A 13,830-nucleotide genomic window follows, 5' to 3' on the forward strand; every position below is an offset into this window, starting at 1 on the left:
AACCCCCATTGGGTCTCCAACCATCTCTTCTCCTGACCAACCTTAATCACAAACTGGGAAGGGCCACAATTAAAATAAATTGTTAAACCAACGTGACCATCTAGTGTATCTATAATAACATACAAGGTTCAACATTTCTTTTTGTTATCACGTAATAACACTTTAAAATGTAATATACATGATATTCTTTCATTTTTGGACTGCCGGAAGACATTCTCCATGAGTAGGCCACAATTTCTACAAAGAAATTAGGGGCGGGAGTTCATCTTTTGGACCTGTATGCCTGCTCGATATAATGGTTAGCAATAATCTCAACTTTGTGCACCTGTTACGAGCCCAAAGGACCCCAAAACCCAGCAGCAATAGACATTCACCAAGACTAGTGGTTTTTAAAACAAAAGTTATTTTTCATCAACTTTAAATATGAAAATAGAATCAAACTTTAACTTAACTCTATACCTAACCCCCTTCAAATTCTAAGCGCATGTATATGTAATGTGTGTGTGTGTAAATTTAAGAAAAGTTCTTTGATTCACATTTCAATCTCACTTCTCCTTCCAAGAACAAAATCAACAATGTGTATGGATGCTTTTAAATTTATAACCCAATGAATGATAGATAATTTTCCAATCAAGAGCTCTTCAAATACAAGTATTAAGTAATTTATGTTAAGAAAGAACAAATCTATTATTCCAGAAATTACAGAATTAGTATTACTAGGGCAACTAAACAATTAACCCCTTTTAAAAATAAGACTAATATTGTTAAAGTTAAGATGGGATATGGAACAGAATCTCAATGTCTTGAAGCAAAAAAAAACATCTTCCAATCAGTATGTACATTTTATTTTTTGTGAGCCTGTTTCACTTAAATTGCCAGAGTGAAATCAGTTGCTTCAGCTGCAGGGGGTCTTTGTGAAACTACTTCCAGATGATTTCCCCGCCCCCCCCCCAAGAAAATATTGAACATTGTTAAATCTCATGCAGCCCTCTCAAGGTTCAAATAAATGAACATTGCCTAATGATATCAGTATTTCTTCCTTTTAAAAGAAAAGCATACTAATTTCTAAGCATTTTTAATTACATTGATTACATGTTTGTTGGTTTTAAAGGTATATTGAAATTGGCTATTGGATGGACATGAAAAGGCCATTTTTGTTTGGAGGTGACTTCATTAAAACTAGTTATTACTATTGTAAATTTTACTCCTTACATTGTATTAATGCCATATTATTGCTAATTCTCGTACTATGCTAGATAAGTTGAATTTTTTTAAATATTGCCAGGACAATGAGCAAACTGATGAGGGTCATAATTAATGTTGAAAAGTTGGTACATTTTAACCACATGAAACATTACATTTATAGATTCAATGAATCTTGGTCCATGCCTACAAAGAGCTTTGAGATTCTTTTCCATAGACACTAGCTTTTGCCTATATGAAACTTGTACACCTAGTCACAGTAGTACTGTGTACATGAAATATATGCTTAAAAGATTGTCTTGAAGAAAAACATGATGATTTCATTTTCTTGGAGAGATTATGCCTTCCAGTTGAGCCTAGAACAAGAAAGGATTTTTATTAAATTGATTCAACAATATGACATATAATGTATTACTTCTAACAAGAACTTTTAAGTGCTCAAGCATAAATACAGAACTAAAATATCATGTTAATATTCCTCATGCAGGATATTTTCAAGTGTAAAAATGTCTTCATTCAATTGAGACAAATACCCAATTATGTAAGTTGAATTGATATTAATTGAAAGATATAAGCCAATTCCATTTCTTCTCCTTGTAATGCTTAACAGTTGCGCACATTGTAATCATTTAACAAACAGTGAACCCAGTGATCTGTGATTGAATGATCTGGAATGGTGAAATGAAACAAACTTGTTTTTAGATAGCCAAACTATTTTGCAACCAATTAAGTATTTTAACAGAGTTAACATTGAAATTCATAGATTAATGTGAGGCATTGAATTTTGGAAAGTCTAACATGAGTATAAAATGATGTCTAGGGATCTGGGAATGCAGGTACATAGTACCTTGACAGTGTGGTCACAAAGCTTTTAGCATGTGGATCTTCATCAGTTAGTATTGAGTATAGAAGTTTGGGGGTCGTGTTGCCTTAGTGTTGGTGAGGCCCCAATTGGAGTCTTGTGTTCAGTTTTGGTCACCGTGCCACAGGAAAGATGTCAAGCTGGAGAGGATACAGAAGTTATGAGGGTTTTATTTGAGTTCTGAGCAGTTTGGAGCTTTATTCTTTGGAGCTTAGGAGGTTGAAGGGTAATCTTGTACAAATTCATGAGTGGAATAGATCAAGTGAACACAATCTTTTGCCCAGGGAAATCAGTAACCAGAGGACATAGGTTTAAGGTGATGGGGAAGTGATTTGATAGTCACCTGAGATATGGGCTGCTGGAGGAGGTGGTTCAGCCAGGCACCATTCAAGAAGAATTTGGACAGATCCATGGAAAAGATGGGTTTATGCCAGTGGTTTTCAAACTGATCCCCCCCCCCCCACCAAACTCACATTCCACTTTAAGTAATCCCTATGCCATAAGTGCTCTATGATTAATATGGGATTACTTAAGGTGGTATGTGAATGGGAAGGTTGAGAATCAATTGTTACTGAAATATTTTGCTTGAAAAAAATTGTCATTGGCCCATTTCCTTTGGAGCTCTGAAACCGTGCACATAACGAGTCAATTAGGTACGATTAAAACTGAGTTTTCATACTTTTTCCACTCGCATACCACCTCAAGTAATCCCTTACTAATCACAGAGCACCTATGGCATAGGGAATTGCTTAAGGTGGAATGTGAATTTAGGGGGGCAGTTTGAAAACCACTGGTTTATAGGGATATGGGCCAAACACAGGCAGTGGAACATTTTGGTTGGCATGGGGAAGTTTAGACAAAGAGTCCGTTTCCATTCTATCTGACTCCATATTGACATATAATTAAATAAGTAAAAACAATTAATTTTGACAGGCCCCTTGACATTCATTATAAGTGGTCAGAAAAGTTTCCGTTTAAATTCCTTTGCTCACCTTAAGTTGCTGATTGGTTCGTTTGAGAAACTGAATTTCCTCTGCATGCTTCCTCTCCTCCACTTGCCGCCTTTCATTCTCTCGTTTCTCTATTGCTTCGCACTTTGCTTTCTGCTCATTGAGCTGTCTCTCTAAATCTTTCTTTTCTGCTTCCAAATCAATGATCTAGCAAGAGAACACTTACAATCAGAAATCGTGCCATCAACTTTAATCAAATATTTTTTAATGTTGCCAATCTTTGCAGATACAGACCACTCTTTAAATTGACATTGACAATTCTATTTGAAGAAATGAAGATTTTTACTGAGGTTTTAAACACTATCTATTCTACTGGGACAATAATGTTATCTTAGATCAATGAACTATCCAACAAGCTGTTATTAATTCAAGTTAACAAAAAATCAGATCTGTTTTCAATTACTCATCCATTCGTAAGGGTCATATATTGTTTTTTTTTTTAGTTAACAGTGACTATTTACTCTTTTCTCCATGTCATTTTTGCCCTCTTCTGCTTGCAAAGCTTTTCTCATCCCGAAAGCAACACTGCTTTCATACAGTGTCTGATAGGCAGAGATGGTCATGCGGATCTCATCGCGGACTCGCAATAACAGTAGTCCACGCTCAGCGCAGTTGATGGTAACTTGTCTGATCAGTTCATCTGTGGAAACACAACGAATGCGAAACAGAACTCTGAAGAGAAAGCATTGCCTTCATGTAAACCGTGTTTCCCAACAATTTCAAAGAAGCCAACCTCATAAAGCTGCCACACATCATGCAAAGAACAGTTTGTTGGAGAAACTCAGCAGGTTAAGCGGCATACGTGGGCAGGGAAGCAATTGTCAACATTACAGGTTGAAACCCTTAAAGAACTGGAGGCTTCTGACCTGAAACATTGACACTTCCTTCCCCATCCCTGCCACTGATGCTGTTTGACTTGTTGAGTTCCTCCACGAGATGGCTTTTTTTTAACCCTCTTGATTCCAGAATTTGCAGTTTCTTGTATCTTTTATCATGAGGTGCCACTACCCAGGCTTGCTTTAACTTCTAATTTTTGGTATTAAAATATTAAGTATATACAAATCACATTTTAAATGTTTATATGTACTTTCTATTGTGTTCAAGAGAATGTGACCTCTAAACAATATACTTCCACTTTCATCATTTCAATCTGGCTCTGCAGTTAAGTAGCTTGCCCTTTATCGCAACTGGTGTTGCATCCAAATGTTAAAACTGCTTATGGAATTGTAAGTGTTCTTTCCTAGAGAACATTGATTGTACCAAATGAGGTTACCTTAATTTTTATTTATTTAATGTGATTGGTTACTGTAATATTTTGGTTACTGTGGGGAAAAATAGTTAAGATTTGTAAGGGCAAACTTTCTTCAGCTATTATAATACACCACGGGGATATCTGCCAGGCTTGTACAATTATGAACAAACCCCATTACTGGCAATTCTATTCCAGTTGAGATTCACAAAAACAGATCAAGCTATAAATACTGGCAGCAGCGTGGAGAAATGATATTGGTAATGGGCTCCTTTTGGTTTTTAAATCCACCCTCAGCCAAATCAAAAAGTGTGTTTTCAAATTTCTGTAGCCAATGTTCAGCTATTATAATACACCACAGGGATATCTGCCAGGCTTGTACAATTATGAACAAACCCCATTACTGGCAATTCTATTCCAGTTGAGATTCACAAAAACAGATCAAGCTATAAATACTGGCAGCAGCGTGGAGAAATGATATTGGTAATGGGCTCCTTTTGGTTTTTAAATCCACCCTCAGCCAAATCAAAAAGTGTGTTTTCAAATTTCTGTAGCCAATGTTTTTAGCATTGCTCTTTTGCCAGATTTTAGTTTGAATTGCAACAGCATCCAATTCCCTGAACTTCCGTACATCTTTTGTTAATTTCCTGGTCAAACAACATCTCCTCACTTACCAGGAGGTGCAACTGCAACGGAACTTCCTGAGAAGACTGCAATGGGCAAGGCTACCGGCCACCATCCTGTCTACTTTCTACAGGAGTTCTATCAAGAGCGTCCTGGGCAGCTGCATCACAGTGTGGCACACTCACTGTAGAGCGATGGATCGGAGGTCAATCCATGGAACCGTAAGAGCAGCAGAGAGGATGATGGGTCTCCCCTCCATCAACGTGATCTACCGAGAGCTGGTCTGAAGAGGGTTCACAAAATCGTTGAGCACACAGTATATTTCAGCTCCTCCCATCATAAAAGAGATACAGAAGTCTCAGAGCCAGGACCATCAGGCTGAGGAACGGCTTCCCACAGGCAGAGAGAATGCTGATTGACTGATGAACTGCTCATACAATCCCTCAGAGACCACTATGTATTTAACAATATTTTTGTATATCTACTGCATATAAATCATTTGTAAATATGTGCTATATATTTATTTTCATGTTTGTAGACTGAGGACTGAAGAAGTACTTACACAATTGAATGATGATCATCTTAAAGACCAGCAATGACTTACCAAAGCACTGTGAGTAGAGCTCTCTGCGGACTGGGCATATTCCAGTCTCTCGAGCTTGCCGCTGTTGCAGCTTGATATCCAGTTGTTCCTGCAGATGGACCACATCAATCCGAGTGCAGGGGGTACTGGATACCTGCTGAATCCACATCTGTGAGTTCTCTGTCCATTCTCTGAAACACAACACAAATTGATTGAAGCATATTGTCAGCTGATTTTTTTTTTCTTCCAGTTGATACTTTGACAGAACTAATGTTTAGCACGCTGAATTCCATACAGAGACAAACAACATTAACCCAGCATGCTTGGTAGTGCCAGAAAGGCAGATTTTTAGGATTAACTGGACACTTTTAATTCACTTTTTTTTAAAGTAGTGGAATATTTTCCGGTGAATCCACAGGTTGAAGGGAACGTGGAAACAAAAGCTAGAATATTTCAAGGGAGATTAGAAAATAGAACCAGGTGAATTCAAGTCAAATCTGATCCTATCTCTACTGCTGAAGTTGAACAGTGGAGCCCAGTCTTGCTGAGCTTGATCTTGCACCTGTTATGGGCTAGTGGGATGAAATTGCTATAAGCAAATGGAGCAAATCTAAGATGGCAATTGAATTCATGAGGCAGTCAAGTTTAGGAATGATTCTTCACAGTTGTTATCCGAGTGCTAACAGTCTGGCTGTCTAAGGTGAAGATATAACCATATAACCACTTACAGCACAGAACAGGCCAGTTCGGCCCTACTAGTCCATGCCGAAGCAAATCCCCACCCTCCTAGTCCCACTGACCAGCACCCGGTCCATACCCCTCTAGTCCCCTCCTATCCATGTAACGATCCAGTCTTTCCTTAAATGTAACCAATGATCCCGCCTCGACCACGTCTGCCGGAAGCTCATTCCACATCCCCACCACCCTCTGCGTCAAGAAATTTCCCCTCATGTTCCCCTTATAATTTTCCCCCTTCAATCTTAAACCATGCCCTCTAGTTTGAATCTCCCCCTTTCTTAATTGAAAAACCTATCCACATTTACTCTGTCTGTCCCTTTTAAAATCTTAAACACCTCTATCAAGTCCCCTCTCAATCTTCTACACTCCAGAGAAAAAAGCCCCAGTCTGCACAACCTTTCCCTGTAACTCAGACCCTGAAATCCTGGTATTGCAACAATGATTCCTACACACCTGTACATTTCTATGCTGTCTCCTAAAAGTCTTCCCCATCCACTAGCAGGATAACCAAACCAGCTTCAGTGTCCTCACCCAGACCAACGTCTCCAAGCATTGAGGTTCTATTACACTTTTTCTGATTGGCAAGCCATGTTGTTCATATATCTTATACCAGAATCCTGAAGCAGACACACTGGTCTCAGAAATTATAAGGAGGGCAGAGGAAACAATTCACAAATGCTTTCAAAGCAGTTCAATAAAATATACTCCACACAAGATGCAAATATCAGGAAAGGTTAAATTAAGTTTGAATTGTTTATTGCCGCGTGTACAGAGATATAGTGAAAAGCTTTGTTTTGCATGCTATTCAGGCAACTCATCTCGTACTTAAGAACATCACAGGTATTGCAAGTACAGAACTAAAGTGCAGGATATATGGATTGTAGAGTTAATGCTATTTTCTGTGCATGAGAATTTTCATTTACATTGTTTAGGCTGATCGTTCTGGAGAGAATTCCTATCATCTTACCTGGGTGGTAAAATTGCATTTAATATTTCTTCAGTCTGCTTGGTGATGTCCACTGAAAGGGATTTGGGTTTTGGAGGACTTGGTATTGGTGATGTAGGCACAGGCTGTTGGGGACTCACCTTCAAGGCACGAACCTGCAATGATGTAAAGGTAAACCAAACTATGCAATGCACTCAGACATTAAGTATCATAATTCCAGCCACTACCAATCCTTGCCAGTTGGGTTGGAAGAAAGAGGGCTTGAAAAAATAAAACAAAGAACTAACCCCCAGCATCTGCAGATTTTCTTGTTTACTTCTATAAAACAATCAAACCTTACTGAAATGAACTGCTGTTTAATACCTGATCAAAAAGTTATGCAAATCTTTTCCACACCTGGGAGGACTTGGAACAAAAAAATAAACTGCTGGAGGAACTCAGCAACTCAAGCAGCTTCTATGGGGGTAGGGGAGGAAGCATTGTCCACATTTCAGGTTCAGACCCTGCAACAGGACTGAGAATGGATAGGGAAGATAGCCCATATACAGAAGAGGAGGGAGACCAGATCAGGGTGAGGGAGGAGCTATAGGTGCAAGTTTTGCACCTCCTGCAGTTGAAGGGTAAAGTGCCAAGGGCCCAAATATTCAGCAATGGCCTTGGTATAATTTGTAATGTGGCATTCAAATCCTTAAATTCGTTATTTCCTACTCCAAGCCACGCATTTCACTGACTAAATTACATAACAGAGATATTTTCTTTGTCTTGACTTTTGTGCCTAACAACTTTATTTTTTAAAGAAAAACTACTGAATGAATGCACTGAAGGAGGCAAAAAGTCTCAAGGATCTGGACAAATTAAAGTTTGTCATAAGGGACACATTGAGTGAGCTGAATGGTACATACACCGCAGAATTTTCGGAAAAACTTTATAAACAAAACTGTAGTTTTTAAAGAATTATAACACTAGCTTGACAGGAGATCAATGTGAAAAGGCAACAATTAAATTTTAAATTTAGACATACAGCATGGTAACAGGCTATTTTGGCCCACGAGTCCATGCTGCGCAATTTACACCCGATTATCCCTGGTAATTACACTTTGAATGGTGGGAGGAAACTGGAGTGCCCCAGTGAAAAACCACGCAGGGAGAATGTACAAACTCCTTTTTCAATCTTTTTATTGACTTTTGAGAAAATAGTAATAACAAATACACGATATAAATTTCAGATAAAAATAAAATTACAGATAGTAAACAATGTTAAACAAGATATGTGTGATGAATGTTGTTGATTTATAAAAAGAAAAAAACCTGCAACTAATGTAATGTCTAACCCCACCTATTATCTGAGCCATTCCAATCAGAACCAGGCATCAACCACTAATATCAATACGAATAGTTCAAAAATTAAAGAAAAAGAGAAAAAAGAAAATATTTTTAATAAAGAGCAAAAATAATTGATCTATAAAATTTGAAAATAATTGAAAAAAGAACCCCAAAGCGAAAATGTTTTTTTCACTTGTTTTAGTAGTTGAACCCAACACCCAACCCCAACCCACCAATTTTCCCCTGCAACCGCTGCAACTGTGTCTGCCTGTCCCGCATCGGACTTGTCAGCCACAAACGAGCCTGCAGCTGACGTGGACATTTACCCCCTCCATAAATCTTCGTCCGCGAAGCCAAGCAAAGAAGTAGTTGAGAAACTAATTTTCAAGAGAGAGGAGGGATGCAATCAAATCCAGTAACCATTGTGTCTGTGTGGGAGGGACAACATCTTTCCATATACATTCTCTTTACAAACAGTGCAGGTTTCGAATCCTGGTCCCAATTGCTAGCGCTGTAAAGGTGTTGCACTAACTTCTTTGCCAACCGTGCTACCCTTGAATGATATTACTGAACATTAGATTGATTGCGTTTCTTAATATACATTTTTTTTTGCCCATGACCCCTTTGAAAGGAAACCAAAGTTGCTCCCAACATTTTCGCTAACATCACACAAACAGTAAGAGTCATTGGATGGTAATAAAGTTAAACCACCTTAACCCAGAAGCACCATGAATAAATTAGTTGCTGGAATTACTGGGGTTAGTGAACTGGATGCAGATTCCTTTCCTTGCTCTGAATATCCCCTTCTCCATTGCAGCTGCTCCATGGATCACAGGCCTGGCCCATGAAGAATTATGCTCTTCCTCATCTGTAGCTGTCTCAGGTGCCGCAGGTGGGGTGAGAGCCAGGTCATTAGAGATGTCCTCCTTCTTCAAACAACCTGGCTTCCCTTCTACCAGCATCAACTCGGCCCTCACACGCATATCCTTCATTACCCACACATCTGCACTGGACCTCTTTTCCCCCCATCCTCAACAAGGACAGGATTCCCCTGCCCTCACCTATCAGCCCACCAGCCTCCATATCCAACAGATCATCCTTTGTTATTTCCCCACCAACTATGTAATCTCACCACCAGACATATATTTACCTCTCCGCCTTCCACAGCGACCACTCATCCACTCCTCCCTCCCCACCCAACCCCCCCCCACCCCCCCAGTACCAAACCCTGTGACCACAGGAGATGTTCCACTTGCGTACACACCTCCTCCTTCACCACCATTCGGGGCCCCAAACAATCCTTCCAACACTTCACTTGTGAATCTGCAGGGGACATCTACTGCATGAGGTACGCCCTTTGTGGTCTGCTCTACATCAGAGAGACTTGACTCAGACTGGGAGAACGCTTGTAGAGCACCTTGGCTCTGTTCACCGCAATAGCATGGATCTTCCATTGGCCACCCATTTCAATTCCCTGCCCCATTCCCTTGCTGACATGTCTGTCCATGGTCTCATACACTGCCTGACCGAGACCGCCCATAAAATGGAGGAACACCTCGCATTCCATCTGCGCACTCTCTAACAGAACGGCGTTAGCATCGACTTCTCTGGTTTCCATTACCACCCCCACCCCCCCTCTCCATATCTCTCCTCACGTCTACTTTTCTCTCGCTCTCTCTTCCCTTTTCCCTCTCTCCTGTCCTCTTAGCCAATTAACTCTTTTTGGCGGTTTGTACTCCTGAGGTAGGGCTCAGGCCTGAAACTTTGGTTATATATTTTTAACTCCTGCAAGACGCTGCAAGACTGGCCGAGTTCCTCAGCATCTTTTTCTCGCAGGAGGTAACTCCCATAGGCCAGTGAGGGTAAGCCAAAAATGGAATCTTGGTTGGGGGATACAAGGTCAAAACCAAAGGCAGACTTCTCACCTTGGCAGTTTTTTTCTCAGTGTTCCTGCTAACAAGCAGTGGATGATCATATTTCAACAGAGAGTCTATCGGGGGGATCATCTTTGTTGTTCGGTCTCTCACGGTTTGTCGGTCTATACTATTCTTTCCTTCCTTCTTTTTCTTGCTCTTCCTCCCTCTCCCTTTATCTCTAGCTGTCTTAGTTTATCCTCCTCTCTCCCACCCTCTGACCCGATTTATATCTTCTCCCAATCTATCCTGTTCACTCTCTCTCTCACACACACACACACACACACTCAACCTATTCTGATTTGCTCCCAATCTATGCTGTTTTCTTAGTCCCTCTCACCTGCTTTGCCCAGCCCTCTCACTTTCTCCATTGTGCCTTCTCTTTATCAATCCCAGTCCTGCTCTCTCCCTCCCCTCCTCTCTCCCCCTACCCCACTGTCTCCCACGGCCCCTTCTCTCTCCCTCTGTCTCCCTCCCTCCTCTCCCCTCGACGTCTCCCTCCCCTTCTCTCCCTCTGTCTCTCTACCTCCTTCTCTCTCTCTCCCTCTCCCCTTCTCTCCCCCTCCCTCTCCCCTGATCTCCCTCTGTCTCTCTTCTCCCCCTCCCTCTCCCCTTCTCTCCCCCTCCCTCTCCCCTGATCTCCCTCTGTCTCTCTTCTCCCCCTCCCTCTCCCCTTCTCTCCCTCTGTCTCCCTCCCTCCTCTCCTCTCAACGTCTCCCTCCCCTTCTCTCCCTCTGTCTCTCTACCTCCTTCTCTCTCTCCCTCCCCTTCTCTCCCCCTCCCTCTCTCCTTCTCTCCCTCTGTCTCTCTACCTCCTCCTCTCTCTCTCCTTCTCCCCTTCTCTCCACCTCCCTCCCCTTCTCTCCCTCTGTCTCTCTACCTCCTTCTCTCTCTCCCTCCCCTTCTCTCCCCCTCCCTCTCCCCTTCTCTCCCTCTGTCTCTCTATCTCCTTCTCTCTCTCCCCTCTCCCCCTCCCTCTCCCCTTCTCTCCCTCTGTCTCTCTACCTCCTTCTCTCTCTCCCTCTCCCCTTCTCTCCCTCTGTCTCTCTACCTCCTTCTCTCTCTCTCCCTCTCTCCTTCTCTCCCTCTGTCTCTCTACCTCCTTCTCTCTCTCTCCCTCTCTCCTTCTCTCCCTCTGTCTCTCTACCACCTTCTCTCTCTCCTTCTCCCTCTCCCCTTCTCTCCCTCTCTCTCTCTCTCCCTCCCCGCACTGTTCTCAGTCTCTGTGTCCGGCTGCAGCGCTCGCGTCGTTTCCATGGTAACGTTACCGGGGAAACAGAGAGCGGGACTCCTCCGACACCCGGCGGGGGGGGGGGGGGGAGAGGAGGGGGGCGGGGGGGAGAGGAGGGGGGCGGGGGGGAGAGGAGGGGGGCGGGGGGGAGAGGAGGGGGGCGGGGGGGGGAGGAGGGGGGCGGGGGGGGAGAGGAGGGGGGCGGGGGGGGAGAGGAGGGGGGCGGGGGGGGAGAGGAGGGGGGCGGGGGGGAGAGGAGGGGGGCGGGGGGGAGAGGAGGGGGGCGGGGGGGAGAGGAGGGGGGCGGGGGGGAGAGGAGGGGGGCGGGGGGGGAGAGGAGGGGGGCGGGGGGGGAGAGGAGGGGGGCGGGGGGGGAGAGGAGGGGGGCGGGGGGGGGAGAGGAGGGGGGCGGGGGGGGAGAGGAGGGGGGCGGGGGGGGAGAGGAGGGGGGCGGGGGGGAGAGGAGGGGGGCGGGGGGGAGAGGAGGGGGGCGGGGGGGAGAGGAGGGGGGCGGGGGGGGAGAGGAGGGGGGCGGGGGGGGAGAGGAGGGGGGCGGGGGGGGAGAGGAGGGGGGCGGGGGGGGGAGAGGAGGGGGGCGGGGGGGGGAGAGGAGGGGGGCGGGGGGGAGAGGAGGGGGGCGGGGGGGAGAGGAGGGGGGCGGGGGGGGAGAGGAGGGGGGCGGGGGGGGCAGAGGAGGGGGGCGGGGGGGGAGAGGAGGGGGGCGGGGGGGGGAGAGGAGGGGGGCGGGGGGGGAGAGGAGGGGGGCGGGGGGGGAGAGGAGGGGGGCGGGGGGGAGAGGAGGGGGGCGGGGGGGGAGAGGAGGGGGGCGGGGGGGAGAGGAGGGGGGCGGGGGGGGCAGAGGAGGGGGGCGGGGGGGAGAGGAGGGGGGCGGGGGGGGAGGAGGGGGGCGGGGGGGGAGGAGGGGGGCGGGGGGTGGACGCGGCAGGGGGGTGGGGGGGCGTTTTCACTGCTACCTACGGCTCCAGGAGGTGAGGGAAGGCCGGGATTGTCCCTGTGATGAGCAGCCACTGTTGGGCCTGGGCTGGAGGGTTTGTGGCCGGGAAGGGAATGTATTCGTTCACAGCTGGTCATCATTGTACTTGTCCTTGGTCATGGTCAGTCATGGACTGGTCATGGTCATGGACCAGCCATGGGTCATGGTCAGTCATCGACTGGCCATGGTCATGGACCAGCCATGGGTCATGGACCAACCATGGGTCATGGACCAACCATGGGTCATGGACCAACCATGGGCCAAGGTCAGTCATGGACTGGTCATGGACATGGACCAGCCATGGGTCATGGTCAGTCATGGACTGGTCATGGTCATGGACCAGCCATGGGTCATGGACCAACCATGGGTCATGGACCAACCATGGGCCATGGTGAGTCATGGACTGGTCATGGACATGGACCAGCATGGGTCATGGTCAGTCATGGACTGGTCATGGTCATGGACCAGCCATGGGTCATGGTCAGTCATGGACTGGTCATGGACATGGACCAGCCATGAGTCATGGTCAGTCATGGACTGGTCATGGTCATGGACGAGCCATGGATCATAGTCAATCATGGACTGGTCATGGTCATGGACCAGCCATGGGTCATGGTCAGTCATGGACCAGCCATGGGTCATGGTCAGTCATGGGTCATGGTCAATCATGGACTGGTCATGGTTATGGACAAGCCATGGGTCATGGTCAGTCATGGACTGGACATGGACATAGACCAGCCATGGGTCATGGTCAGTCATGGACTGGTCATGTTCATGGACCAGCCATGGGTCATGGTCAGTCATGGACTGGTCATGGACATGGACCAGCCATGGGTCATGGTCAGTCATGGACATGGACCAGCCATGGGTCATGGTCAGTCATGGACTGGTCATGGACATGGACCAGCCATGGGTCATGGTCAGTCATCGACTGGCCATGGTCATGGACCAGCCATGGGTCATGGACCAACCATGGGCCATGGTCAGTCATGGACTGGTCATGGACATGGACCAGCCATGGGTCATGGTCAGTCATGGACTGGTCATGGACATGGACCAGCCATGAGTCATGGTCAGTCATGGACTGGTCATGGTCATGGACCAGCCATGGGTCATGGTCAGTCATGGACCAGCCATGGGTCATGGTCAGTCAT

At 45.6% G+C, this 13,830-nt stretch overlaps 1 protein-coding gene across 1 annotated transcript; it reads right to left on the reverse strand.

Annotated features, from left to right (window-relative positions):
• Positions 1–640: 640 nt before the first annotated feature.
• Positions 641–11,009, reverse strand: dnali1 (dynein, axonemal, light intermediate chain 1). The gene is made up of 6 exons (XM_069895813.1): positions 10,464–11,009; positions 7,237–7,370; positions 5,553–5,722; positions 3,537–3,715; positions 3,058–3,222; positions 641–1,559 (listed from the first exon to the last, which is right to left on the reverse strand). The coding sequence occupies exons 1-6, from the start codon at positions 10,542–10,544 to the stop codon at positions 1,524–1,526; spliced, it is 765 nt and encodes a 254-aa protein (XP_069751914.1). The 5' UTR covers positions 10,545–11,009; the 3' UTR covers positions 641–1,523.
• Between the last annotated feature and the right edge of the window lie 2,821 nt (positions 11,010–13,830).

The sequence above is a fragment of the Narcine bancroftii genome, chromosome 8, assembly GCF_036971445.1.
Source record: "Narcine bancroftii isolate sNarBan1 chromosome 8, sNarBan1.hap1, whole genome shotgun sequence".
Classification (NCBI taxonomy): domain Eukaryota; kingdom Metazoa; phylum Chordata; class Chondrichthyes; order Torpediniformes; family Narcinidae; genus Narcine; species Narcine bancroftii.